Genomic DNA, 27800 nt, shown 5'->3' with positions numbered 1-27800 from the left:
CCTCCTGACATATAAATGAAGCAAGTCAGTTTTTATACAGTGGAGTTTTGAAAACAGCAAAGACCATAGTAAAAAGTTAATTTAACTTGTTCTACAGAACATGTGCTACTCTTTGTTTTGGTTATATAAGGTCTTTGAATAACAACACTTGGAAATTTTATACTGTTTTTGGTATTTCAAAGGAATTTGGATGCAGTATGGCTGACTGGGTCTTAGATAAACTCATCAAGGAAATCCTAATAGAGAACCTCACAGGAAGTTTAGACAGGTTTGGTATTCTTAAGGCTCTTAGGGTTGTTTGCAACTTGGAAACAGTGGCTGGCTTGGGTAAAAAAAGAATTTATTAGGACAGTTCACAGACTTTCTGGGCAGAGGCTGGCATTAAGGGGATTCCAATGAATGTCTTCCTTGGGTCGATTAACAATTGCACAGAACAAGTGCAGAGTTCAGCCTACACCTCAGCTTATGCACAGTGCATGGCATCAGAAGCATTATGTATGTTACCACCAAGGTCAAATACCTATGCTTATGAAACTAACGCTTTTTTGCTTTAACTAACACACTTGAAGTTTCAGTCAAACTTTTGCTTTTAAATGTTTTCTAGTGGTGTACGTCAGTACAACTTAAAATCTTCTAAATAATAAAACAAGTTTTGGGGGTAATTCATTTTATTGATGTGTAGCAAACCACCACCCAGACGTATTAATAAGCACAGAGGACCTAAGTAATTCAGAATCCTTTCCAGAAGCTGGAAGCAGGAATAAAAACCACTGTGACAATACAAAACCACTGTAAATTTTTAGGTATTTTCCCTTCGGTATTCCATTTCTTCTGGCATGTATTTAATTTTAAGTGAACATGATTTACAGTCTACTTTTTTATTATTACAGCCATTATAAAAGCCATAAACATGTTTCCAGAGAAAGCACTTTTCGAAATGGTTACAGTATTCTCTCATAAAATAGGAGGTAAGCCTGTGAATTTAGTACTTTAGTTGTAGGCACAGCTTGCACATGTGTGTCGCTGATGTGAAACCACTGTCCTTTGGTTGATTCCATTTCAAAATCTGTCAGGAGGAAATGTAAAATACATAAATGGAAAGATTCAAGTTCATCCTTTTTTGGTTTTGCCATAAATAACTGCTGAATACCAGAATTCTGTAAGGCCTCTTTCTTACCCTGTAGAATATCACCGTGGAGAACAAGATTAGAGAGAGGACTGTTTGCAGATCTTGCCTTGGCATAGGCAGTGTAATGCCCCGACCTCATGGTACCACTGTGTTCAACGACTCCATATAAGGAATATAGTATCCTTGTATTTTCTTCAGCAACATTCTTTAAAAAGGAACAGAAATCAAAAGTTAGTTCTAGGCCCATTTATACAGATGCCGTCAGCAAGACACTTTTATACTATGCAGAGGGTCTCTAACCTTCGAGAATGCAGAAGTCCTGAGTCTGAAATGGACTATTATTTTCTCCCTACCTTTTCTCAGCCTCTACTGAGTGGTATTCACGCTTATGTTTTTACTAGAAAGTTGCCATTGCTCTTGCCCTGCTGGAAGAACCGTAAACCAGGGTCTACCTGCTATAATCATAGTTTCCTGGCCCAGATACTTAAATAACTGAACTTGCCAAAGCTGCTTCAGGAGTCTGGGATCAGATAATTCCAAAATACCTCAACAACTCATCATCCTATTTCCAGCCCAAAATGTAAGCCTTTAACAGCAAGAGGATAGCATTTAGGTCACACCCAAGACCACCCCTTAACATTTTCAAATACCCCCTGCAGATCTGGTGAGAAGGACATGCAGCCTCTCAGGAGCTCACTTTCCCCATCTAATACGGAGGCTGCTTATTTTAAGATCACATGTGCAGTAGGGCTGGTCAGCAACAGGGACAGGCGTTCCAGCTGGGGGCCACTTGCAGAAAACTACTTCACTTAACGATCTCTTGTAAAAAGTCTTCCTGAACAAGCATCACTGCCCTTCAACAGTACTGTCACTACACTCTCTAATCTTTGCCTCCCTATTTGCTAAAGAACTCTATTATGTCATCCCAAATCCTGACAGCTTCCTCAGGGATTTCAGTGCCCAATGAACCTCACGGGATTTTCCCTGCCATTCCATTTTAACCAACCACAGCCAGGACTACATTCTGGAATCAGTCATCACTCGGAACCCTTTAACTTCAAAAATCTTAGTAATTTTCTAGTCTCAGTCTACAATTCCATTCTTCCAACTCTCACCTCACCTATACTCGTCAACCTAACAGGGTCCTCCAACCCTCGTTTTCTCCTGGCCTATGAGGCCTCTTTTGGCCTCATTCCCAAAAAAAGTCCCTTCACTTCTCAAAATGTAATGGAACAGTAACATCACATTACCTGAGAGCTTACTGGAAGGCAGGGTCTCAGACCCCGCCTCAACGCCTACTGATTTCCATGTGATTCACATGCCCCACATATCATTGTTACAGACAACCTCTCAACACCCACCACGTCCAGCTCATCACATAACCCAACTCTGAATTCCACAACGCACCTTCCCCGACCCCATACGCAGCTGCTATTGCTAGGAAACAGAATTCTGTAACCACGCAGCCTGGAAAATTTATGATTTTCTACCTCACCAGGTCCTCAATGTGCCCGTATAACTTTATAATGTGTCCTCAGTTGGCTGCCTCTTCCATGGATGTCCTTCACAGCAACTAGACCAAACTTTCACCGCTCTCTCGTAGCCTCTCCTTTTAGCTGACCTCGCCTCCCACTTCAGGAAAACTGAGACACCACCTACCCAGCTGCATGCTGCCCACTCGCAGGAACATGAAGTCTCCTCTCCCTTTGGTTCAGAGATTCTCCAACTTCGTGTCCTTAGCCCAGCCTTTCTGGTCTTCACCAGGATCTTTGCTCAGTTATCTCTCCTTTCTGTATCTTTTACTTCTAGATTTTCCTCTTTGCCTACAAACCTAATTAAGTCTCCTAGTATTAAAAAAAAAAATCTTCATTGATGCACCACGTTTCCTTTTCAGCAAACGCTCTAACGTATCTATATACTCTAATATTCTCATTCATTTCTCAACCTACTGAAGTTACCAACACTTCTTAAAAAATTTACCATGACCTCTATACTACTGTCTTAACACTTTCTAGTTTTTTTCTCTGATATTCTGACACTGAGGCCACTTAATCCTTTCCTTGAAACCTGAACACAGGACAATGGCATTTTAGGCAAAAGATGGATTCCTGATGACCCTGTACTCAAAACTAATCCAACCAGGGCTATTTCTATTTACAGGCATATCTCATTTTATTGTACTTTGCTTTATTGTGCTTCACAGAGACTGCGTTTTTTTAATAAATTGAAGGTCTGCGGCAATCCTGCACTGAGCAAGTCTATCGGTGCCAATTTTTTTAATAGCGTTTGCTCACCTGGTGTCTCGGTGTCACAGGTAATTCTCAAAATATTTCAAACCCTCCACCAGCAAAAAGATTACAACTCACTGAAGGCTGAGATGATGGTTAGCATTTTTTAGCAATAAAGTATTTTTTAACTAAGATATGTACATTGTTTTTTTAGACACAATGCTACCACAGTTAACAGGTTGTAATACAGTGTAAGCATAGCTTTTATATGCACTGTGAAACCAAGAAATTCATGTGACTTGCTTTATTGTGGTCTGGAACGGAACCCAAAATACCTGAAGTATGCATATACCAGCAAAAGTGGCCCTGGCCTATGGTAGTAACATAAAAATAATGACAATTCACTCTACCCACCACGTCTGAAATACCTTTCTTGGAGAATTTTAAATTGGGAGAGAGGAAGGGGGAATTTCCATCATTTCAAGTTTTGCACATAACGACTTAGTATGTTTACACTGAAGTGTTTAAAATCTGAATAAAGAACAACAGTGTAGCTTCTTTTATTCTCCAAATTCTTCGACATGGAGATTCGCTGATATCCTCAGTGGTGTCTTCTTCCACCTACACCTCTTACACTCCGATGCTCGCCAGAGTTCTGTCATTAAGCGTCTCTTCTTTCTCTCTCCTTGTTTACACAAGAGATCCTGTCCTCTCATAGTTTTAACCACCACCTATGTATTGACTTCCGAATCCTTATCTCCAGCCCTAACCCCTCTATTCTGGCCCTCAGACAGGTACATCCAAATGTTTTCTAAACAGAGCCACATGAATATCTCAAAACTATCTGAAACTCAAGTGTTTCCAAAACTGAACTTATTATTATTCCTTTCTCCACCTCCCAACCTGCTCTTCTTCCTGTATTTCTTACCTCAATTTATGGCACTTCCAACTGCCCAGACACTCAAATCAGGCCCTGGGAATCATACTCAACTCCTTCTGTGGCAGCCTCAGCATCCATTTAAAGGCCTCTGCCTCATCTTCCAGAGGCAAGAGATCGAAAGTCTTGTTGATTTTACCTCCTGAAATAGTCCTTCAATCTCCCCATCTCCAGCCCTAATTTAAGCTGTCATCATCTACTGACTGAATTAACAGCCTCCTAACTTCCCTGCCTCTAATCTTGTCCTCCTAAAATCCAGCCTCCATTGCTTCAGCAAGTAACCTATGTAATATACAGACCGGGCTGTGTCACCCTGTTGCTTTAAGTTCTTCAGTGGCTCCCCACCGCATACCTAATAAAGCCCCAGTTTCTCATCACGATAAGCTTCCAAAACCTCATTCCTCTCTCACTTCTCTGGCTTCATCTCCTAACGTTCCCAAGACCTTGTACTGTAAGCTCTAGACCTGCTTGTACAGACAGTCCCCGGCGCCCACCGTGCCACTTTACACCGCTCTGCCTTCGCTCCTGCTGTTTCCCCTGCCTGGAAAACGTGCTTCCTCTTGATTCCTCATACTAAGTCTTACTCCTGGAAGTAGCGGTTGAGGCAGAGCCTCCAGAACCTTCCCTGAAGCACCAACATGCTGGGTTAAGTGCGTATCACCCCTGCTGTGTGTGTACCAATCTTAGCACTCACCCATATTAAACTGAGATGATCCATTAATATATCTGCTCATCTTTAGTTATATGACCTCAGCTCCCAAGACGCCTGCCACAATAATGGGGGTTCAAAAAAATGTTGAACTGAAATAACCACCTAATGTTCAACATGATCCATCACAGATCTTGACATCATAAAGGTTCAAAGATCACAGACCCAGTCTACTCGCTAGTTCCTATCAACTTCATACATATGTGAGTTGCTGTTGGAGTATTTGGTAATAAGCTATGATTTCCCTTTAAAGGATTTTCCCAGAAAGGCAAGTTCCACCTACCTTACATTTAAGGGTACAAAAAGGAGCCAAATCTAAGATTTCTGGAAATTTTATGTGTCTGTTAACTTTGCGTAGGTTAAAACCAGCCTATAAAAGAAGGATAATAGATTAAGTTCTCTTCCTGGAAAAGCTGTACATGTTAAGTAAACTGTAGTCCCACCCCAATGCCCAGAAGAACACTAACATCTAGCCCTAGTTCAATCTGCTTAGAAGACTCTATCTCCCTGACTACTAATTGATTTCCAGATGATTTGTTTTTGCTAAGTGCCCCCCACCCCCCCCACACACAGTCCAACACATTGAGATAGCTGCTCCTATAAGAAAACTCTCAATGTTTCTGCTTCAGACACCTGGAAAAGCCAGATTAGACAAGGGGTTTTGAGTGCTTAAAACTCAGCAATAGCAGGGACTTCCCTGGTGGTCCAGTGGTTAAGAATCTGCCTTCTAATGCAGGGGACGCAGGTTCCATTCCTGGTCGGGGAACTAGGATCCCATAAGCCATGGGGCAACTAAGTCCGCATGCCACAACTACTGAGCCCGTGTGCCACAACTAAGACCCGACGCAGCCAAAAATAAAACAAATAAATAAAAAATAAACATTACAAAAAAACAACAACTCAGCAACAGCAGAATACTGTTCTGTGAAGCACACACTTTCAGCCTCACTTTCTAACCAAGATTGGTGAACTGTTCATAGAGACCCACCCAATTAGTCAAACTCATACCAATCACAGAAGAGAAAACACTATGAAGGTACTTTGGGACTCGAACTGAATTTACAACTTGTACTGCTCATAGGAAAAAGTCTTCCAGAAAAGATGGAGTCACCAAAATGATGAAAAGCCAAGGTACCAATCAATGCCTTTTTATCAAGGGTCAGTAAAAATAAGATACCACACAGATCACTAAATTTCCCAAGTGTGAGATATAACTAGTAAACTGGTCTTTTTTCTTTAAACCTGAAAATAAGATTAGAGTAAGATGCTAATATATCTAAAAAGAGCAACATGAGTTCTAGTAAAACTGAAGCGTGATCGTGCCTAAATTTCTCTTTCACCTTGACATGCATCTTCATCAAACCCCTTTTGTGTGGTAACATAAACATATGTATTACTTTACTTTTCCTACTTCTTTGAAGTTAGAATTAAGAAATAACAGAAAGCCAGAAAAAACATAGTAATATGTTGAGACAATAACAAATAAAGCAGGTATCACATATTTAAAACAAATTTTAGGTAACAAACAAGGGGTACCTGCTGAAATCTCTTTAAGTGAAGAGTGAGAACAGGAGGAGCAAGGGAAATCAGCATCTGCTTCTTAGCATTGGTGTAAACATGTTTCTTTTCACCTACAGAAAGAAAGTAATTTTAGCAGTGAGGATCATTTGAGACCTCTAGCATTCACATCTGCTATAAAATCATTTCAAACATCTAAAGCAAGGATCAGTAAGCTTTCTGGAAAGAAGCAAATAATAAATATTTTAGGCTTTCTGGACCAAGAGGCAAAATCAAGGATATTTTGTAGGTATTAATACACAAGAGAACATTTCCACAAATTTTATAGAATTCAAACTATAAATAAAATAACTGAGTATGATTGCAGTCTACTGAAAAGAAGAATGGAATCATTTTTGGAGAGGTAACAATTAGGGTTCAAAGTTCATGTTTTCTACTATAAAATCATTTTCAAATGTTCATCTGTAAAAAACATTTTTAGCTCGGAGATCACACAAAAACAAGAAGCAGGCCAAATTTAGCCTGCAAACCACAGTTCACTTACACCGGCTCTAAAGCAAACAGAAATGCTATAAAATCAACACAATTTACTTTTTGTATCAACAAGTAAATAAATAAAAAGCTAGACTTTTTAAACGTTTCAACAATTCTAGTAAGAATCCTTAGGAATCTATGATGCCTCCCTATCCCACTTACCCAAGATAAAAAAAAAAAAACAAGGTGGGGGCAGGGGTAGGAGGGGAATTATTAATATCTTTCTGTTCTGTATTTGAAGAAGATGGTAAGAAAGCACTGTCCTCCCAGTACCTTGCACTGGGCACATCACTGCAGCACGCTAAAGAATTAAAGTGTGGTTTTCTGGATGCAAGGGAGAGGAGGGTCATCACAAATGACAGGAAACTGAGGATACAAAGGCACAGCCCCTATCTGTTAAGGAGCCTGCTGTGATAACATCTCAGTGGGATGAGTTCCCTACAGGCAGTGGTCAGAGAGCAAACTGCCCCACTTTAACTGCTGCTGGGATGCCACACAGTACGAGCCACATCATCAAAGTTCTGCTTATCCATCCTTCTATTAAAATATTTACACAGTATTTTGGAAAAAGGGAACTTATTGACACCATCCAAACCCTGATACAATGAAACCAGTCGTACTCTACTGATACAGTGCAAAATGTACCCCTAAACATTAATTTTACTTTCTGTGAAAGAATCTGAATACCTTTTATATTTGCCTTTGGTCCACTATACTGTCTCCGTGTGCACACTTCACAAAGCAGTTTATTAGCATCTCGAAGTTTCTCATTTCGGGTGAACTGATATAAACAATGTTGGATTGAACATTCATCAGTACTGAAAGCTTCCCTGTTTGCAAGAGTACAGAAAGCAGTTTCTGGATCTTCGTTTACAACCTCATATACCTTCGTCCCGGGAGTATGATCGTCATTCAGAATCTCTAAATTTATTTCGTCAGTTTGAAGAGCAGCATTCAAGTTAAGGTTCTTAAATCCACTGGAAATGTCCGCTTCTCCACTGCTCCCTTCCTTCATGTAGGCACCATTTAAATTCCTAGTACATTCAGCAGGAGATGCCAAAACCTTCAGATCATTATCCATGTTGACATTTTTCATATCTACTTCCTCTGTGGATTTGTGATTGTCAGTTATACTTTCTATCATTTTTTCATGGCCATTCAAATCTTTCTGATTAACACAATATTCTTTATGTATAACTTCCTCTTGTGAAATATGGTTGGATTTAATATCCACTTCTTGCTGAAGTGACATTTCAACTTCACATTCATTATCTTCAGGATGGTCAATGGCACAGACATCATTGAAATGAAGAACTTTTCCTTGAATTTTTTGTTGCCTTCGTTGGTTCTGTGTAAAAAGTACAAAACGTTAAAAAAAAACAACGAGAGAGAGGAAGAGAAAAAGCGTACACGTATCACATCAGGTTTTCCTGTTTATCTATCAAAAATAAATAAGTTAATAAGGAAGAGTTCACTCCCAGAATTCCGACCCTAAAAATTCCTTTACTATCAGGGATCAAATAAATTATAGAGAAAAGTTCTTTGGGGCTTCCCTGGTGGCGCAGCGGTTAAGAATCCACCTGCCAATGCAAGGGACACAGGTTCGAGCCCTGGTCCGGAAAGATCCCACATGCCGCGGAGCAACTAAGCCCGTGCGCCACAACTACCGAGCCTGTGCTCTAGAGCCTGCGAGCCACAATTACTGAGCCCACGTGCCACAACTACTGAAGCCTACACGCCTAGAGCCTGCACTCTGCAACGAGAAGTCACCACAATGAAAAGCCCGTGCACCGCAACGAAGAGTAGCCTAGCCCCCGCTCGCTGCAACTAGAGAAAGCCCACGTACAGCAAGGAAGACCCAACGTAGCCAAAAATAAATAAATTAAATAAATAAATTTAAAAGAAAAGTTCTTTGATTGAAAGCAGGGATAAAACATCACCAATCATCAAAAAATTGTCACACGGGGGCAAATAAAAATGTGCAAGACATGGTCTCTGATCCAGACAGAGCAGTAAGGCTGTTGAACCCAAGCAGCCATGAATTAAAGCAGGGGGCGAGTGTTTACACACACACTAGGAAGGGATATATCCATGTGAGTTATAATGACCAGATCAAGGTTTCACTTAAAAGATAAAAATAAACTGAAAACTCAAGGAGGTATAAAAGCAAACCAACAAATCAAGGATGGGCCAAGGGAGGAGGAAAGCATTCCGGGAAACAAACGGCCCCAAACTAGAGAGGCAAGGAAGCCACGTACACAGAGGACAGCAAAACACGCTACCCACTTAAATCACCTTCTTTGCCATTTGCTGCTTATGTCCAAGTGTGGGGCGGGGGGGCTGCATTTTATCCAGATTTCTGTTACTGGAATGCCTAAAGACTCAAGGGGTCAGCATGTTGAGTTGTCACTAAAAGGACAGTCCCTGTGAGGCTAATTCGTAATACCAGAAAGCTGAAGGGCAGCACATAGGGCTCTGGACACAAAAACTTTCTGATATGCTTCAGTTAAAAATAGGACACATGAAAGAAAAACGGTGAAAGGATATAAGCAAATACTTCAAAGGAAAGGAAATACAAACAGCCCTTAAACATAAAAACATGCTTAACTTCTTACATTAACATAAATGGAAAATAAAACTACTGAGATACTATTTTCCATCTGTCAGACTGGCAGAAATCTAAAAGTTTGATAATACTCTGCTGTCAAGGATAAGGAGAAACAGCAAGTCTCATATGTTGCTGGTGGGAACATAAATTGGTACAGCTCTTGTGGAGGGCAATTAATTTATCAAACCACAAATACAATCCCTCTTCTCAAAATGTGCCCTAGCGAGGACGTATGTATAGGGTGATTCACAGCAGCACTGGCCATCATAGCAAAAGACTACAGGTGTTCGTACACCTAAGTCAAAAGAGAAACGGTTAGATGGAACTATAGTACATCTATTATACTATATTTAGTGGTATGTTTGCTACTAAAATAGAATACCATGCAGCTGTTAAAAAGGAATCTTTGTGTCCCGAAATGTAAAGATCTCCAACAATCTAAGTAGAAACAAACAAAAAGCAAGGTCCAGAACACTGTGCATAATTTTTAAAAGGAGTGAAAAATAAGACTACATATTTGTATTGTACTTGATCATATTTTCCAAAAAAACCTAGAGGACACATAAGAAACTAATGGAAGTTGTATCTATGTCATACAAGGAGGGAGACTTTTATTGTACACATTTATATTCTATATTTAAAAATTTTTGAATGTCAATGTATTAGCAACTCAAAAAATTACTGAAAATGAACTAAAGTGTTTTTAAAGTTGTCACAAGTAATGCAGAATTTTTTTAAAAAGCACATTTTCTTCACATATACTCAGAGAAACTTCACTGCAGAGAATACTAAATGAGCTAATTCTGTAACTGCCCAATGAAAATGCTGTATATAAAATAACAGACATGTCTACCAATGTCACTCAGACTTTAAACTCAATAGTTCAAAAAATTAAAATGAGAAAAGTATGGTTTTCCTCCTAATTACCCACCTTGGCTTGCTTTTTGGCTTGCTTCTTTGCTTTTTTCTGTAAGTGCTTACTTGTTCCTGAAGGAATATCATTTCTCTCCTTTATGTAACTGTCATTATCTTTTTCTTCCTCACTTTCTTTATCTTCATCATCCATGGTCTTTTTCAGATTTTTATCATTTATACTTTTCTTACCACTCTTAAAATATGGAGAGAATATGGGCCAAAAATAAAACTTTACTACTGTTGGTGAAGAGATTTCATGTTACCTAAATAGTTTTCTACTCCTATTTTACACCAGATTTATTTTTCACAATGTCTGGAAACATGTCCAGGACAAAATTCATTCATCTCAAACACCAGAAAGCAATCTTCATATACTGAGAAAACAAGCAAACAAACAAATAAAACAGTAAAAAAAGGCAACTTAACATATGAGTGTAATAGAAAGGAATTTAATGAGTTGTATTAGACACATGCTGTATCATGCTGTAATTACGTCTATTTCTAAATGCACTTTCCGTTGGTAAGTGATTTACATGTCCCACTACAGGTATTCCTTTTTATTCTTCTTTCTTTGCATGCAAATGACAGTTTTAAAGAAAGAAAAAACAGAGTAAGTTTAGTAAGACTTTAATCACTAAGTAACAGTGATTTAAAGGGACCCCCAATTCATATTAAGTTGAATAATGATTTATCCAGTACTCATAACATGTTCTCTTTTTCCTATGACTACTTGACAGGAACTAAATTAATACGGCTTAAAACTGAGATACTCTTAACATTTATAAACTTAAGTCTGTAAGGGATTTGTGGTTAATCTTAAATAATGAAAATAAATAGTAATTTACATGAAGTAAACATTTCCCAATATGTAAACTAATCAATTATCTATAAATAATTCTAGACACACTCTTTAAAAATATATACATGTTTATCCCATTCTCTTTTCAAATCTTTAAAATTCTTCTCTCATATACACTAAGAAAAATTTCCCCATGCTTGGCCTAGTAATGTACAGCTTGGAAAAGGTAGCAAGCCCTCCCCCATAAATCTAGCACAGGAAAGAAAAAAATCTATGTAAATAAAATAAATGCAATAGTCTTACCTGATCGTCTAAAACCGGTAGAGACAAATCAAGGAACGATTCATGAACCAAGGAGACCTTAATCAACCAAAAAAGAAAACGTAAGAAGGAGGAAAAGATTCACTTTAAACATTATATAGTAAAATCATGGGGCGGGGGGTGCTAAATTTTAAAATAAAGGCTTAGGAAAATGAAATGAAAAATTACACAGTGTTGAGGACTCTGGGTTAGGGGAAGTCAATCGAAATATTAAATAACTTCTTCCTGATACAAGGAGTGGCCATAGTTCCAGCAAAAAACTATGCATACTTGGACGGTTCAAAAAGAGTATCTTATAAAACTAACTAGACATTTCTGTTTTTGAAAGAAACAACTGATAAACTGTACACTATTAATATTAATGCATAAATCCAGTCTGCACTACATCTACTTACAGTTCTGCATTCATCACACATGATTGTACTAGTTAGTTCACCACCAAATACTCGGTCCACAAAACTTGGCACTGATTTTTTCTTTTCATAGTCTATAAGGGGAAAAAGTCTATCAATTATCCTTATATAATTAACGAAATAAATCGAAACTACTTACTTACCTATCTAACCCTAAAATTTAATTTTAATTTCCTATCCTATTGACTTGTTTTTCTCTTTTCATAATTACCACAATTTTATTTTTATGCTACAGTCAGCAGCATATACTCCACTTCTAAGCATAACACATTTTAACATAATCACATCTTGTGAAAAAGAAAAACAAAGTTCTTATCCAAGATCTAGTCAGTGGAAAATAAATTTTGCGAGTCAGTGAGACTTTCTGTCTATCAGTATCTTACCTAGTAAAACAAGCAGATCGAGCTACAGACAGAATGCTATTTTAGCTCGCTTCTAGCTCTAACATTCTAACACTGGCACCAAGTTTGGGAGTAACTTGCTTTGTGAACTCCACTTAAAAACAAAAAGCCCTCAGGAGAATATTTCAGACAAAATCTCCTTTTATTTTTCTATGTTCCCAGAAATAACCTTGATAAGTTTAGCATAAGGTGACATAATTTTACTACCTGGTAGTCCAACTTTCTAATTACATGAAACGTGTAGGCCTTATTCAAATGACAGGTGTCATTTATACAGAAACACATTTTATGACAGACAGTGCGAACAGGCTTGATTCTCTCTCTGTTGCTGGCCAGGCCAGCACCAAGGAGGTAAACAGCTGGTATGTGTTGATTCTGAACTGTGCTTTACAATACAGTAGTTGCTAGTCACCGGGGCCACTTAAATTTAAATTAGTTAAAATTAAATGAAAATAAAATTTAGCTCCTTAGTTGCACCAGTCACGTTTCAAAGGTTCTGTAGCCACATGTGGCTACTGTATCGGACAGCAGAGACGGAAGCGCTCCGTCATCACAGAAAGTTCTACTGGACAGACCTTTTCTAAATCTTTAAATGTCACATAATAAGAATAAAGTTGTCTCCATGATTAATAAACCAGCTGACAACTCTCAAAGACAATCACTGCTAATTAAAGTAGAGGCTTTTGAGGGAATTCCCTGGTGGTCCAGTGGTTAGGACGAGGCACTTTCACTGCCGGCCGGGGTTCAATCCCTAGTCAGAGAACTAGCTGTTCCGACTAAGATCCCAAAAGCCACGTGGCGTGGCCAAATAAATAAATGAATAAAGTCTAACTTTTTGAAAAATAAAATTGTGATGTCATCTTAGCTCTATGTTTATAAATTTCACCATAATATTGCATAAAAAGAATACACCAGAAGTTAAATTTTTCTAAAGTATTTACCTTTGGAGTACTGAATAATTGTTTTAAATCAACGAAGATAAAGAGAAATTATAATAAATGTGGATAATAATATAAATAACATAAATTATTAATAACTGTGGATTTGAAATACATGTGCTAGCAATCTTGTCCTAAAGTACAGAGGAATTCAACTATAGTGCTTAGTTCAAAAATTTAGACATTACCTTTAACTTTATTTTTTAGTTCTTCATCCAATTTTTCAGTAGAATTACCAAATGCTTTAAGAATTCCTTTACTCACTCTCTAAAAGTAATAAAATAGATATATATACCATTAAATTTTATAGTTATTTTCCTTAAAAAGTATGTAATCAAGTCAAGAAAGTGATCAAGAATTAATTAGCTCCCCAAACTTACTGAATAAAAATTAATACTTCTAAAATCACATTTTCAAAATTAATTCCAGGAGCTAAAAAGAATTATACTTAAAAAAACAATCACTAACCCCTGAGCAAAGGCACCATCTTATCATTTCAAGATTTAAACCTACTCAAACCAAAGCTTTTCAGAACATGCCCACCTCCTTTGAAAAGATCACTGAAATACCATGTCCTAGAAGCAGAGTGGATAATGAGAGCTACAGGGACAAACTCCAGTGCTCAAAGCCCAGCTCCATCACTACTGGATGACCTTGAACCAGGCACTGAACCTCTCTATACTCTAGTTTCATAATCTATGAAGTGAGAAAATGACTCACAGAATGGTTGTGAGGACTGGGTAAGGTAATGCTTACAAAATACTGAGAACAGTGCTTGACAAAAAATAAGAGCAACATAAATATTAGTTGTTATCACTGTGTTATTACTATTATTAATTATATTCACATTCCCCCAAATTACTTTACATCCTGGTAATTAACAAAAAATTTTAAATACAACAAATGTTCCCTGACTCTTACAAAATAAAATTACTTCCTAGATTCAAAAAGCAGTGTTAAATCACACTCAGTATTAAGAGTAAGGATGTGCTTCCACCGGGAAATCGTTTGGGGGAGACACATTTTCCAGTACCTTATAGCTCTCCTGGTATAGGCTAGTACAATAGAACCCTTAAAGAACAATAACGCTGTAAACATCAAGCAAAGTAGAGCATTATGAAAAGGAGACTCATTTCTAATTCCCTTCATTCATTCTAATCATTAAAATATACTGGTTGAAAAGGCTGGTGAAGAAAAAAAATTTTTTAATATAATGGCCTCAACTAGTTTTCACTGCTCTAATAATTCTTAAGACATCAAATGACAAAGAAGTTAATGAAGATCCGATTATAAAATACACTGGTCAAAATATGCTAACTTGATGTTCTTCTGCTCTCATTCCATCCAATAAATAGCGAAGCAGCTCCTGGCTGTCTTGCTGCTGATAGCCTTTAAATCGCACTGCTCTACAGAAAAAAGAAAAAGAAAAAGAAAAACAATGGTGAGTCTACTAAAATGAAACTATTTTTTATAAAATCTCAGGATCATATCCCAAATCTTGGGAGTGTTCTAGTTTCTCAAGTTTGTTTAGTCCAACAACATCCTTAGTAGATTTAATTTTCATACAAAGTACATATTTTTTAATCCAAATGAAATAAACCATGCTTTAATATATCTACTGAATTAACTCTAAAGCTAATTAATTTTTTCATATTATTTCCCAGCATCCTACTGATGCACTGAAAGCACAATCAAAACAGATACTCACTTTTTACAGACCTGAGAAAAGAGTTCTCTAGGTGTCACGATTCCCTTTTTGGTCTCTTGCATCTCATTAAGAAACTGGCTCATGGCTAAAGTAAGAGGGCCTGGAGGCTCAAGGTTTATTTCTAAGGGTTCCTGAATATGGGAATAAAAATTACTTTCTTCAGTCAAATTTTAGAATCATTTATTTTATCAAAATGTAACTAGTCAACCTATATTCCTACGTTCCTGACAGAGCTGTCCCAATTAAATTCTCAAAATGTACATCAAAAGATGGAGAAGGCTTCTGTTCACAGACTTTGATAAAGAATTCAGTTCTACTGTTTTAGATTATCAGGCACTTACTACCTAGGAACTGAAAGAGCCAAAGCAAAATGTAAATAATAAAAATGGATAAGGTAAAATTCATTTGGCTCTATAGCATTTAAGTCACCTGAAAAGATGTTAAAAATAAGAAGGCATGCCTAGGGCTTCACAAACATCAACAGCATTCCCAAGAAGGAAGCCAAACACTCAGCACAGCAGTACATGGCATACACAGAGCAAATAAATGTAAAGGCCCCTTATAAATTTCCATTAGCCTGAAAATCCTTAACTTGGTAGCTTAAAACCAAATAAACAAAAGAGGTGAAAATGAGCATCAATTCTTTAAAATAATTTAAAATGCTGCTATTCAGAGAGGCAAAGTACTGAATAAAAGAAAATTTTAAAGTACGTAACTGTTAATGCCAAATCAGGTGGTTCAATTTTTACAATTGTTCCAGACATTTTTACTTCTTTTAGTAGTTCTCTAAGCACGGGTGTTTGTGACAAATTCTGGAATGTAGGATGGAAAAGAAAGGGAAAATTATTTAAAGGCAAACCAATTCATTCAAATGTCTTTTAAGTACCTATTCTACCAAAACAGAAAATCACTATCAACACTGCAACTTTTATAGCGACTGTCAAACAAAAAGTAACATCATGCTCTTCCCCCCACTCTGACTGGTTCATAAATACTTCAGTTCTGAGCTGATTCATCACCTCAGAAGGTCATTCTCCCAACCACCCAATATGAAGTAGCTACTCTACCACCACCACTACTTACCACTACGTGTAACTAGGCATTTGTTTCTGGACTTGGTTCTCCTGTTTCCCCCACCCAAGTGAAAGTTCTCTGAGGGCAAGGGCCATGTTTGTTTTGAGGCCTATTGCACCCCAGTGCTTAGCACAGTGTTTTACTGTCATGCGAAGTAAACATTCCCTTGAGTTTTTTTTTGAAAACACAGAAATAAACTTACAAGGGAAAAGCTCAAGACTACAAGTAGCAAATATGCAAAAACACCCTATGAGGAAAACACTAGATTTCCTTAAAGGGGGAAAAATTAATATTGGCACCTGCATAACTGCATTGAAGAAACATGTATTTCCCAAATTACTGAGTCCTTTCACAGTTATTTGGGAAGTAGAATTCATGGAAGGATTTTCTTTAGCCACGTTTTCCTTTTTTTCTCTCTCTTGCTCATTTTTACTCTCCTTTTCTAGTTTTTTATTTTCAAGTTCAATATTACCACTATCTTTTGCTGCTTTAAAAAAAAAAGAAGAAGAAAAGACTTATTAGCAAAATATATAACACAGCCATACCAAATGCAAAGTTATACTGGGGACCAGAATTTGTGAATTTTACCTAATAACATGATTTGCCACCTGTTTGATTTTAAATGTTTTCTTACAAATATAAGTAAATTACCATCAAGAGAGAAAAACCAATAAACAAAAAATATTCAGAACCGATGTAAGCATTACTTTGACAAATGAAACCAAACAGTATATGCTTCAATATAAATCCCTTTTTAATGCACAAATGTTTTCTACAAATGAGCATATCTTACCCTGTGAAATCAGAGTATAAAGCAATCAAATAAAGAATGTGGACATGAAATAAATTTTTAAATGAAGTCTGAGGGTCAAAAACCAATCCTGAAGTTAGGAACAAACAATTCTGGCTCCGCAAAAGATACCACTGTGACTGTAAAAATCTAAACAAGCTTTTAAAGCAAATGATGAAAGCCAACCCAATTAATTTAATTATGTATGAAAAAAACCTGAGAAGTATCTGGCCTTCTGAAGGAGTTACAGGCACTTTACTTTCACATCATCCAAACAAATGTTAACAAAATAAATTCATTGTAAGGCAGGTCTCCCTTAAGCCCCTGTGCCAGGGTATGGGAATAGGGTGTTACTGCCCATTACTTAGTCCAGACTCTACATCACATTTGACTATATTATTTCTCAGATTCCCTTCTAATTCCTTATAATTATCTATATTCTCACTGTTTTACAATCTTAACCATAGTTTGAAATCAATCATAATTAATGTTATTCAGCTATATGTAATGCTACAGTATGTTAAACTAAATATCAGCAGATTATATAAATCAACATTAGAGTATATATTAAGAAACAAATGATTTTACCTGGTTTTGGAGCTGTAATACCGGCTTGTTTTCTAACATAATCAACCACCTGACCCAATCGGTTTGAATTACAATACTGGACCTCATCATCACATAGGTAACACCTGTGTCCCAAAAGATCCCAGAGAAGAAGAGTAACAAACTGACAACCACAAAAGGGCAATAATTTCAATTCATGGACCCCAAAGTGTGTAACCCTCAAATTATTCTACTAAAGAAACTGAAAGTGAAAATTCTATGTTTTGAAGGAGACTATACATATTAACTCTGGTTTACTGTTAAACAAGGTTAGCCTGAATTATAGCTACATATAAATACTGTGAAAATACTCCAAACATTTTACTGAAATGGCTATTTATAACATTAAAGTGAAAGTTTCTTCTAATATTTCAAATTACAGACCTACATCATCAAAATTAACAAATTTTACAACTGACCAATGTTCAGTGAACACTGCTGTTTAAATGGTTTTTAAAGATGTAAAATTTTATTTTAATGAGGTTAAAAGAAATACCAGCCTGACATTTTCATGCAAATTCATTGCCAAAATTTACTATATTCTCAGTTTATCTGGAATTTGTTCTTACTGTCCCAATTTTTAAACTAAAAACAATCTACCATACACTTTGTAATATCACAAGAAAGAAAAACAAGTGTGAAAATTCCTATGTCTTCTCCATGCTATAATTTTTGTGTTTGTACAATACTAGGCAAAAGCTTCTCATAACATCACATTCTCTAGCCTTCTGAAAGTGATGGTATTTAAACAAATACTACAAAAATTTTAACTTTCTTGCTCTTTAAGCATTTCAAACACCTCCATTCTCCAACATTTCAAATGATTTCCAGCAAATGGGCACAGGAGTTGAAACTCACCATACACTCCAGTTGTCCAAACTAAGGACCAGACAATGAGGTTCAGATCTAGGCGTCATATAGTGCTTCAAGGCATGCTGCTCCTGAGAATTTCTGCCGCAGCCCTAGAGAATCATAATCATAAACCTCAAAGCCACAAAAATTCACCAGGAGAGAATTCATAATCTACAATGAATAAGGAAGTGGGTCAAGAAATTCTGCCATTCTTAAAATTTTGAAAATAAAACTTTAGACTCTAGAGAGTCCGGATTTTGTTAAAACTTAAATATGAATAGGCAGCTGAGGACATTTAAGGAAGAAGGTATTTATAAACCCAAGCACTAGAAGGACTCTTCCACTCCAACTTGTCCTTTCCAGTCCCAACTAAACCATGCCAATGTAGTCATTCACTAGTTCTAGTTTAGACTCCTTAACATCTTCTAAGTATTTTCCTAACTTCAACCTTTCTTCATATACATATTTTTTCAGTTTAATATTCCTAAAACAAAGGCTCCGTTCATATACTCAATTCAAAAGTGATGAATTGCTCTTAAACTGCTACTCACCAAACCTGATAGCCTCTGATCCCAATCCACCTTTTCAGGATTATCTCCCATAATCTCCTATTTGAATATCATCTACCAGCTAAAACCACAGCCCTTCCACAATCCAATTTTTTTTTTTTTTTTTTTGCGGTACGCGGGCCTCTCACTGCTGTGGCCTCTCCCGTTGCGGAGCACAGGCTCCGGACGCGCAGGCTCAGCGGCCATGGCTCACGGGCCCAGCCCCTCCGCGGCATGTGGGATCTGCCCGGACCGGGGCACGAACCCCTGTCCCCTGCATCGGCAGGCGGACTCCCAACCACTGTGCCACCAGGGAAGCCCCACAATACAATTTTGTTCACATTATTCCATTTGCCTTGAAATTCTTTACCGTTACTGCCGCTGATCAAATCCCACCCAGTCTTCAGGATCTTGCTCAAAGGCCACTTCCTCTCAGAAGCCTGTGCTTATCCTTCAAGATGAGAAAACACTATATTCTTTCTCTAAACACACTCCTACAAAACATGGTATAAATTCCTGGTGGCATTCCTTATTTTCTACCTTATAATAAAGTTGTTAATGTTGATATCCTTCCTCCCCTGGAGTGTAAATCCTGAAGGCATGAAAAACAGAATTAACCTATTACCAAAAACCTAGCAAAGTGAAGGAGGTCAATAAGCATTAATTGAACAAGTAAATGGGAGATTTTCACCTACATCTGCATAGGCATATTCATAAAAGAACATGACCATATTGTGTGTCTCCAGGTGATTAAATCACAGCTAAGAAATACATCTTCACTGTGTATCTATCTGAACCAGGCCTCCAACTCTCTTGGATAACACTGCAATAAGTGGTCCTGTTTCTATTGTAGCTACTAAAAATAGCCTTCGGAGGGGAAATATTTATCAATGGCTTCTAATCCTTTAACTATAATATCAAACCTACTGACTCAATTTATCCCGCTCAACATTTAAATCTAAAATAAACTAATTAACATTTGATATTAATTTTGAAAATTATAAAACCATTTGAGATTATCTGAAACTTAAACATGACATGAGTTATCATAAGACAACAGTTGAGAATCCCTTGCTAACAGTGCAAAAGATAACTCTACTGGGATAAAAGTTAACAGTTAATACTGACATTGTCTTACCCTTAGGAATTAAAAAGATAGCAAAATAGATAAAATTTATAATAGGAAATGTATTGTGGAAAATTTGAAGTAGTAAAATATATTCATCCTCACCATATGTATCTAACAGGTTAAATGAAAACTTTTCAAATATAAATAAACAATAAATATGTTCTTTACTAGCATATAAAATTTTTTTAACTGTCTGACCACAATAAGGTATCACCTATCAGAATGTTTAAAATAAAAAACTGTGACAATACTAAATGCTGGCAAGGATGTGGAGAAAGTGGATCACACATGCTACTGGTAGGGATATAAAATGGTACAGCCATTCCGGAAAAGTTTGGGAGTTTCTTAAAAACTAAACTTTTAAGGGGATTTCCCTGGTGGTCCAGTGGTTGGGACTCTGCACTTCCACTGCAGGGGGCACGGGTTCAGTCCCTGGTCCGGGAACTAGGATGACATGCCACATGGGGCAGCCAAAAAACCCCAAAAAACTAAACATTTAATTATCATATTACCCAGCAATTGCACTCTTGGACATTGTCCCCAGAGAAGTGCAATCTTAAGTTCACGCAAAAACGTGTACACAAATGTTCATAGCAGCTTTATGAGAAAAGTGAGATAAGCCCCGATGTCCTTCAACAGGTGAACAGTTAAAGTGTGGTACGCCCATACCATGTAATAGCACTCAGCAATAAAAAAGAACAAACTATTGATACACACAACTTGGGTAAACCCTCAGGTGATTAGGCTAAGTGAAAAAAGCCAATCCCAAAATGCTGTATATTACATGATTCCATTTATATAACATTTTTTAAATGACAAAATTTTAGAAACAGAGAACAGACTAGTGGTTGCGAGGGGCTGGGGGGAGGGATGGCAGTAGAGAAGTGAGTATGATTTTAAAAAGGCAACACAAGAGGTCCATGTAATGTTGGAACTATTCAATACCTTGACTGTGGTAGTGGATACACGAAACTACATAGGTGACAAACTGTACAGAACTTAATACACACATACTCACATGCACAACACACATATACCCACACACAAACGAAGAGAAGTAAAACTGGGGAGACCTGATTAAGACTGATGGATATTATCAATGTTAGTATTCTGGTTGTGATATTATACTATAGTTTTGTAAAATGTTACCACTGCCCACTAGTCCAGTTTCCTAACATGTTAACTTACCACCACTAAGGTTGACTAAGAGGCTCTCCTGACCCCTAGTACCAAGGTAATACCTGTGAGCTGTTCTGCAACCCAGATACCACCCAACGCCAAGGTATTCATTCTCCCAGCAGCCAGAAATGTGGCCTGGTGACGGCTCACAGCTCAGTCTGTCCATCCCCAAGAATTATCCTCCGTGGAAGGAAGCTGCCTTGCCCAAGGTTAGTCCCCCTCCCCAGGGCCAGCCCATACCCAATGGCTGGTCTATGCACAAGTACAAAGGCCTGGCCTCTTGCCTCACCTCAGGACCTCTCTGAAGGCCAGAGCTCACTGTGGGATCAGCTGGGGCCCCGTAGCACTGCCTCTTCGCTCTCCCTCTGCCTAAACTTGCTTCCCTCACTGTTATCCTTGGGTGGTACCTGAGAACACCCCCCAATAAACCACCTACACACAAATCTCACTCTCAGAATCTGTTCCCCAGGGAACATGAGCTATGCCAGCTAACATTCTGGTCACCCATACTGTACTTTTAGGTAATATCTTCTAAAATAAGTTCATACTTAAATAATAAAATCCCATATCCATCAAAATCTAAGCATACCTGATGGCCACATTTAAGACACAGCCAAACGGAAGGATTTTCTTCTGTTTCTTCTTCAGATTCATCTTTTACTTTATTGTCTGTCTTACAATCTTGGCAAATGTTCCATTCCACATTCACTAAAGCCTTTTTCAAATTACCTTGTTCCAATCCTTTTCTAATGTGTCTGCACACAGGTTCTATTAAAACAAATAATAAAGGAGTACGTGAGGTAAAATATGTCCTTCTTCAGTTAATCTCAAAACTTACACTTGATTTGAACTTCAAAAATGAATTTATAAACAAATTTTTAGACAACCTGAAAAGTTAAATTTTTGTTTGATATTTGATTATAAGATGATTATGTAAGAAAAAGATTTTATACAAATTTTGAAGTCCTAGGTATAACTACCATCACCCCAAACCACTTCAATTTATTTATCACATCTATTATTCTCTTTATTTTAAAAGGTTTGTAAAGAAGGTCCCTCATTCAGTCAACAATACAACTACTGCACACCCGGCACTGTGACAGATGCCAGGGAACCTAAAAAGTGACCAACTCACAGCTCTTTCTTTAAGCAGCACACATTCTGGTAGGAGAAGCAAATAAATAAATAAACGTACAAGAATCTCTGAAACATGCTATAGCAGCACAAGAAGGCTGAAGTCAACGAAAGTTTCACAGGGGAGGTAATGTCTGTACAATCTTGGAAGATATTTACAGTAACAAAAACTCATATTAATTAAGCACTTAACTATGAGTGTGACACTGTGCTACATTATCTCATTTAATCCACACAACCAGCCCAGAAGGAAGACTCTAGTATCCCCAGTGACAGATGAGAAACCTCAAAGTTAGTGCCCAAGGTCACATAACTACTGAGCAGCTATGCCAGAATTTGGATTCAAGTCTTTCTTATTTCATGCTCATACTTTAAACTATGACCTCATCGAGTAAAGAACAATCCGAAAAGGCCACATCCCATGAACAAAGGGATGGCGGCATAAAATGTAAAAGTGCATGCTGTCTCCTGAGAATGGCAGTCACGCATGTTTAAAAACGAGCAGCTGGACCTGAAACTGAAAACCCCCGCTGGGGCTAGATCACTACCAGGCTTTGCAAGCCACTCTAAAGGGTTTCAGTTCTTTCAGGGCCCCTGGAGGTTTATAAACTCATCAAGTGACACAATTAGCTTTATGTCCAATGAATGTGCACCAAGAGAATATAAATGCAAGTGAGATCATGTGAAAAACTACTAAATCCCAGTAAGTCGTCAAAAAAACATAGACTGAAAAAAGAAAATACTCTTTTTCAACTAGCAAATCAGGAAAAGATTTTTACAAATGATACTAACCTGTGTCAATAAAGGTTCAGAGAAATGGGCACTTTGTTACGCTGCAAGGGGGCCTGTAAATTAGTAAAACATTTCTGAAGGGCAATTTGGCAATAGATCCAAAAGAGCCTTGAACATATTTATACCATTTAATTCAGCAATTCTAATTCTAGGATCTGTACCAAGAAGATAACCAGATGTGCACAGTTTTAGCTACAAAAATGTTTACTATGACTCTATTCATAACACTGAAAAGTTAAAGATTTATCTACATTTGTAACAGTAGAGGATTACCTAAATAAATTATGAAATGTGCAACCATGGTCTTTTACATCAATGGAATAAACATCACGCCATTAAAAATGTTGTGCTGACTATTAAATGACATGTCTATACAAAGATTAAGTTAAAATGCAAATTACAGAATAAGGTACACTTTGATTCCATTTTTACATATTAAAATAGATGTCCATTTAGGGATACAAACAGTACTTTAAAGATTTAGTTGGTGAAATATACCTAAAGATTCAGAAGAATCATCAATTGGAACAGTTTTTCCCTTTGTCCGTTTCTTTCCCATGTTGGCACTTTATGGATTACTTACTGACACAAAATAACAATCTAGAAAACAAGATAAAGTTAGCTTGGCAAAAAAAAGTATGTTTTACAGTTCTCTGGGAGACAGTAACATAACTAAACCACATAATTTTGTGTGTCTATTAAGTTACAAAAACCATTCACATGTATCATCCAGTTTTCAGTAAGAACCCTGAAGTAGAGTATTACCTCTGTTTTTCATAGCCTAGGAAACTGATTCTTAGTAAGGTTAAAAGGTTTTCAATAAATATAAAGGTCAGGAGAGAACCTACACCTTCTTACACAGATCTTGAAAAGTCTCAGCCCCTTATATTATTAGGAATTCAACTTCTCACTAGATAAATGTGGAATGGTGGTGGCACTTTGAAACAAGATAACTTCCCGTCCTTCAAAGCCATCTTTCTTAGCTCCTGCAGGGAATGCAATTTGATAGATATTTCTCAAAGAAAATTAAAAATAATTCTGAAGACAATCTCCCAGAGGGAGTTAGAAAAGTCACAAAATAATTCAAAGCCAAATATAAAAATTGACACACGGTTCTGCATTTTTCCACACCAGGATTTCCTCTGGATGTTAGCTGAAAATTGATTACATCTGCATTCTCAACTATTTACATTATATTCTTGATCAAATCAGTTTGGACTACTATGATAAATCTAGTTCATATCAAATCACCTCCTTAGTCAACATGAAAAATCAGAAAACATGAAAAATACTGAAAGTACATACAGGTCTACCTAATAGCGATTTTGAAAAGTATATTTTACATACATTAGAATAACTTAGTGTCAAAATCACTTAAATGACTAAAATAATTATTTTACCTGGGATGCTTATTAAAATTCTGATTGCATAAATGGAAAGTAGGACCTGGGACATACGTTTTTAAAACACTTCCCAATTAATTGATACTTAGCTGTCATCTTGCTCTGGCTTAGAGTATTAGAAGTATTCCTCCTTTAGCTCTTAATGGGTTAGGGTAACTAAAGGTAATTCCAAAAGGTTTGTATGAAGAATGAGTGACAAATAACTGTTAACCTTTTCAAAGATAATATAAAAGCTAACAAAGTTTCATGTTTACAAAATAAATGAATTAACTACTAACAAAAGAACACAACTATATGGGTATATATAAACGAGGGTATATTTTATGTAATTTTCTCACCCCAATATTTAACATAATTTATCTTATCTAGAATTGCAGATTTTAGGGGGAAAAAACAACATCCAAGTTCTTGCCTTCAATCCAACTCCCTCTAATCTGTGCTGCATTCCAGTACCAGACATATCTTCCAATAATGCCATTTTCGTCATATCACCCTCTTGATTCAAAGTATTTAACAGTTTTTCAACCCACCCTCCTATGCTGTGCACTCATGGTCCCTTATAAATTGTCCCCACCGCTGTGGTAAACCTGACTCTCATTACTTTCAACAAAGAACCACTAACGTTTGATCATATAGTGCTTCTTTCAAAGCCTTTTCATAAGTATTATCTCATTTGATTTTCACAAAACCCTTTAAATGGAGCATTTCGCTGAAGAAGGAAACTCAAGCAAAACGATGGAAGATCACTGGGTGACAGAGATGGAACTAAAACGCCGATATTTTGGTTCCAAGACAGAATCAAGCCAGTCTCTTCAGTATCCTCCACTCCAAAACACCCTGCCCCTTCCTCTAAGCCTTTGATCTCCAGATAGTTCTCTCCATCTATCCAAATCTTCCCAATTTCTCCAAGATTTCCATTTCAATGGAGCCTTAGGCAACCATTCTACTCTAAATGAACCACTCAAACTCTACTTCCCCAGCTAGTGTGCACTATTCATCTCGTACCCTAATCAGATACTTAAGTGGGCTGCTTCTTAAATCTTTAACCTGGACATGTGTTATTTCTCTATTTGGAATCTAAACTTCTAGGAGCAAGAAATGGTTTTTGGCGTTACTTCTGAATCGCCTATAGCATTTAGCATAGTGTTAGTGCACAGTAGGTCAAGAAATACTTCTTGCATTGAAATAGAAAAAGAGAAGAGTACCTGAGGCATTAAGGATGATTATAAGGTGCAAAAGTAGGTACATAAGAATGAAGCATACAAGTTCCGGTGAAAAAGAGAAAGGTAAAGAATGAAGAAATCTGCAGTAGTGAAGACAGCACTAGCAAATCTGGTTTGAGGACTGCAGTAGCCCAGACTCCAAAGTAAAACTTGAAAGACGAACTGTAATTGCTGCAGGCAGAGGACAGTAAGGGGGTTGCTTCAATGATGTGGAAAAGCTCCAATAAATTTTTTTTTAATTTATTTTATTTTTGTTTTTTGGCTGTGTTGGGTATTCGTTGCTGTGTGCAGGCTTTCTCTAGTTGTGGCGAGCGGGGACTACTTTTCGTGTGGTGCACGGGCTTCTCATTGCAGTGGCTTCTCTTGTTGCAGAGCACGGGCTCTAGGTGCGCGGGCTTCGGTAGTTGTGGCACTTGGGCTCAGTAGTTGTGGCTCGCGGGCTCTAGAGCACGGGCTCTAGAGCGCAGGCTCAGTAGCTGTGGTGCAACGGCTTAGTTGCTCCGCGGCATGTGGGATCTTCCCGGAACAGGGCTCGAACCCACGTCCCCTGCATTGGCAGGCGGATTCTTAACCACTGCGCCACCAGGGAAGCCCCTCCAATAAATTTTTGACAACTATAAAGGGCACCTAATGAGTCGTGAGAAGAGAGTACTGTGAATACCATCAGCTACAAAACATCAATAAATCTATAAAATTTTTCAGACGAGTCTTCAGATGAGCGTTACTTTTTGCAGGACTCCAAACAAAGTTTAAATCATAGCTGGTTTTGCCGGCTCTCATATTATCCAGTTCCCTTCCCTCTCCGCCCTCCCAGTCTTCCCATGCCTGCTCGGTTCCATTAAAAATGCAAGCATTTGGAAAACTTTGCAAGACTAGAACACGGCTTTCAAGTTTTGCGTAGATTTATCCTACCCTGGGAGCAATGAATTGGTTAGGTGACAGATGCTGCCTATCCTACTAACCACCACAGGGACGCGGCAGCAAACTCAGCCCCAATCCGTAAGGTGCCCCTAGCCGCGCGGCGCTCGCCACACCTCCCCTTCCCTTCCAACTGCTCCGTACCCACGGGGGAACCTCGGGGTCCACCGGGTCGAGGAGGGCGCCAGCACCAACAACTCATTGGTCAGCTCCTGGAACGGACAGGACATGAGGCCAATGAGAACGCGGTACCAGGCCGAGGCCAGGGAACGTGCTTAAGGACGAGGGCCTTCGAGAGGAGAACGAAGTCGGGCAGGAAATTCGGACTCCCGGCGCGCAGGAAGTCGTGCGAGCGGTGACTGCGAGGCAGTGGGAGCAGAACTCACCCACGGCGACAGCGCCCATAACTGCATCCCTTAATGGGCCCTCGGGCTGGGAAACCTGCTCCGTCTTCCTCCGGGTGACGAATTGAGAGCGACAGAGCGGAAGCCAGCGTGACCCCTAGAAAGCAACAACTTCCGCTACGCAGCATTATGGGAAGTGGCTTTGGCCCCAGGGTCCGGCGGCACTGACGCCAGTTGATCAGCGCCTGCGCGGGGCTCACACCGGCAGTCTGAACGCGGCAGCCCCTGGAAGCTTGGCTGTCAATGAGTATTTCTCTCTCGCGTGTGACTATGGGGTTATTGAAATACTTCTAAAGTATGGGTACCTGGTGGTGGTCAGACATTTGGAGTCTCCTGGATAGTGACCTTACTCAAACACATCGCATCTGAAGGCTGGCTAAGAGGGGACATTTAAAGTTCACGCATTTTTCCCTAATTCTGTCCAGTCGACTTCTAAAGTTGAATATGTAAATAGTCTTAAACTAACCTTACCGACACAGGGTAAAATTTACAAATATTTACTGTTTACTCGTTAGAAATAGGTAAGTGCCAAGCCCTCTGTAAAGTGAAATAAACATAGGCCTTATCGCCCTGGACTATAGTCTTATGCA

The 27800-nt window shown here is 38.1% G+C and overlaps 1 protein-coding gene across 5 annotated transcripts; it reads right to left on the bottom strand.

The window, feature by feature from the left end:
- Window positions 1-650: 650 nt before the first annotated feature.
- USP16 (ubiquitin specific peptidase 16) lies at window positions 651-27305 on the bottom strand. Of its 5 annotated transcripts, none has more exons than XM_024120228.3 (19): window positions 27193-27277; window positions 26951-27018; window positions 23761-23862; window positions 21926-22104; window positions 18487-18590; window positions 17611-17714; window positions 16532-16719; window positions 15875-15970; window positions 15159-15289; window positions 14769-14856; window positions 13639-13717; window positions 12094-12185; window positions 11681-11737; window positions 10595-10771; window positions 7743-8403; window positions 6540-6634; window positions 5287-5373; window positions 1178-1334; window positions 651-1066 (listed from the first exon to the last, which is right to left on the bottom strand). In XM_024120228.3, exons 3-19 carry the CDS (start codon window positions 23819-23821, stop codon window positions 942-944), a joined length of 2481 nt encoding a protein of 826 aa, XP_023975996.1. In that variant the 5' UTR covers window positions 23822-23862; window positions 26951-27018; window positions 27193-27277; the 3' UTR covers window positions 651-941. The 5 variants fall into 5 exon arrangements, with proteins under 5 accessions (XP_023975996.1, XP_028348401.1, XP_023975995.1 ...); XM_028492600.2 differs by lacking the exon at window positions 26951-27018 and adding an exon at window positions 25871-26059; XM_024120227.3 differs by lacking the exon at window positions 26951-27018 and having other exon boundaries at window positions 27193-27305.
- Window positions 27306-27800: the final 495 nt, after the last annotated feature.

Source organism: Physeter macrocephalus, chromosome 8 (assembly GCF_002837175.3).
Source record: "Physeter macrocephalus isolate SW-GA chromosome 8, ASM283717v5, whole genome shotgun sequence".
Taxonomy (NCBI): Eukaryota; Metazoa; Chordata; class Mammalia; order Artiodactyla; family Physeteridae; genus Physeter; species Physeter macrocephalus.
This window is presented reverse-complemented; position numbering and strand designations above follow the sequence as displayed.

Excerpts from the sequence above, each read along its gene's own strand:
- USP16 (XM_024120227.3), bottom strand. The coding sequence starts at position 23,821 with ATGGGAAAGAAACGGACAAAGGGAAAAACTGTTCCAATTGATGATTCT. Across the intron at positions 22,105-23,760 it reads TGATTCTTCTGAATCTTTAG|AACCTGTGTGCAGACACATT; the intron begins GTATATTTCACC and ends TTGTTTTAATAG. Across the intron at positions 12,186-13,638 it reads ACTAAAAAATAAAGTTAAAG|ACTATGAAAAGAAAAAATCA; the intron begins GTAATGTCTAAA and ends TTCCCCTTATAG.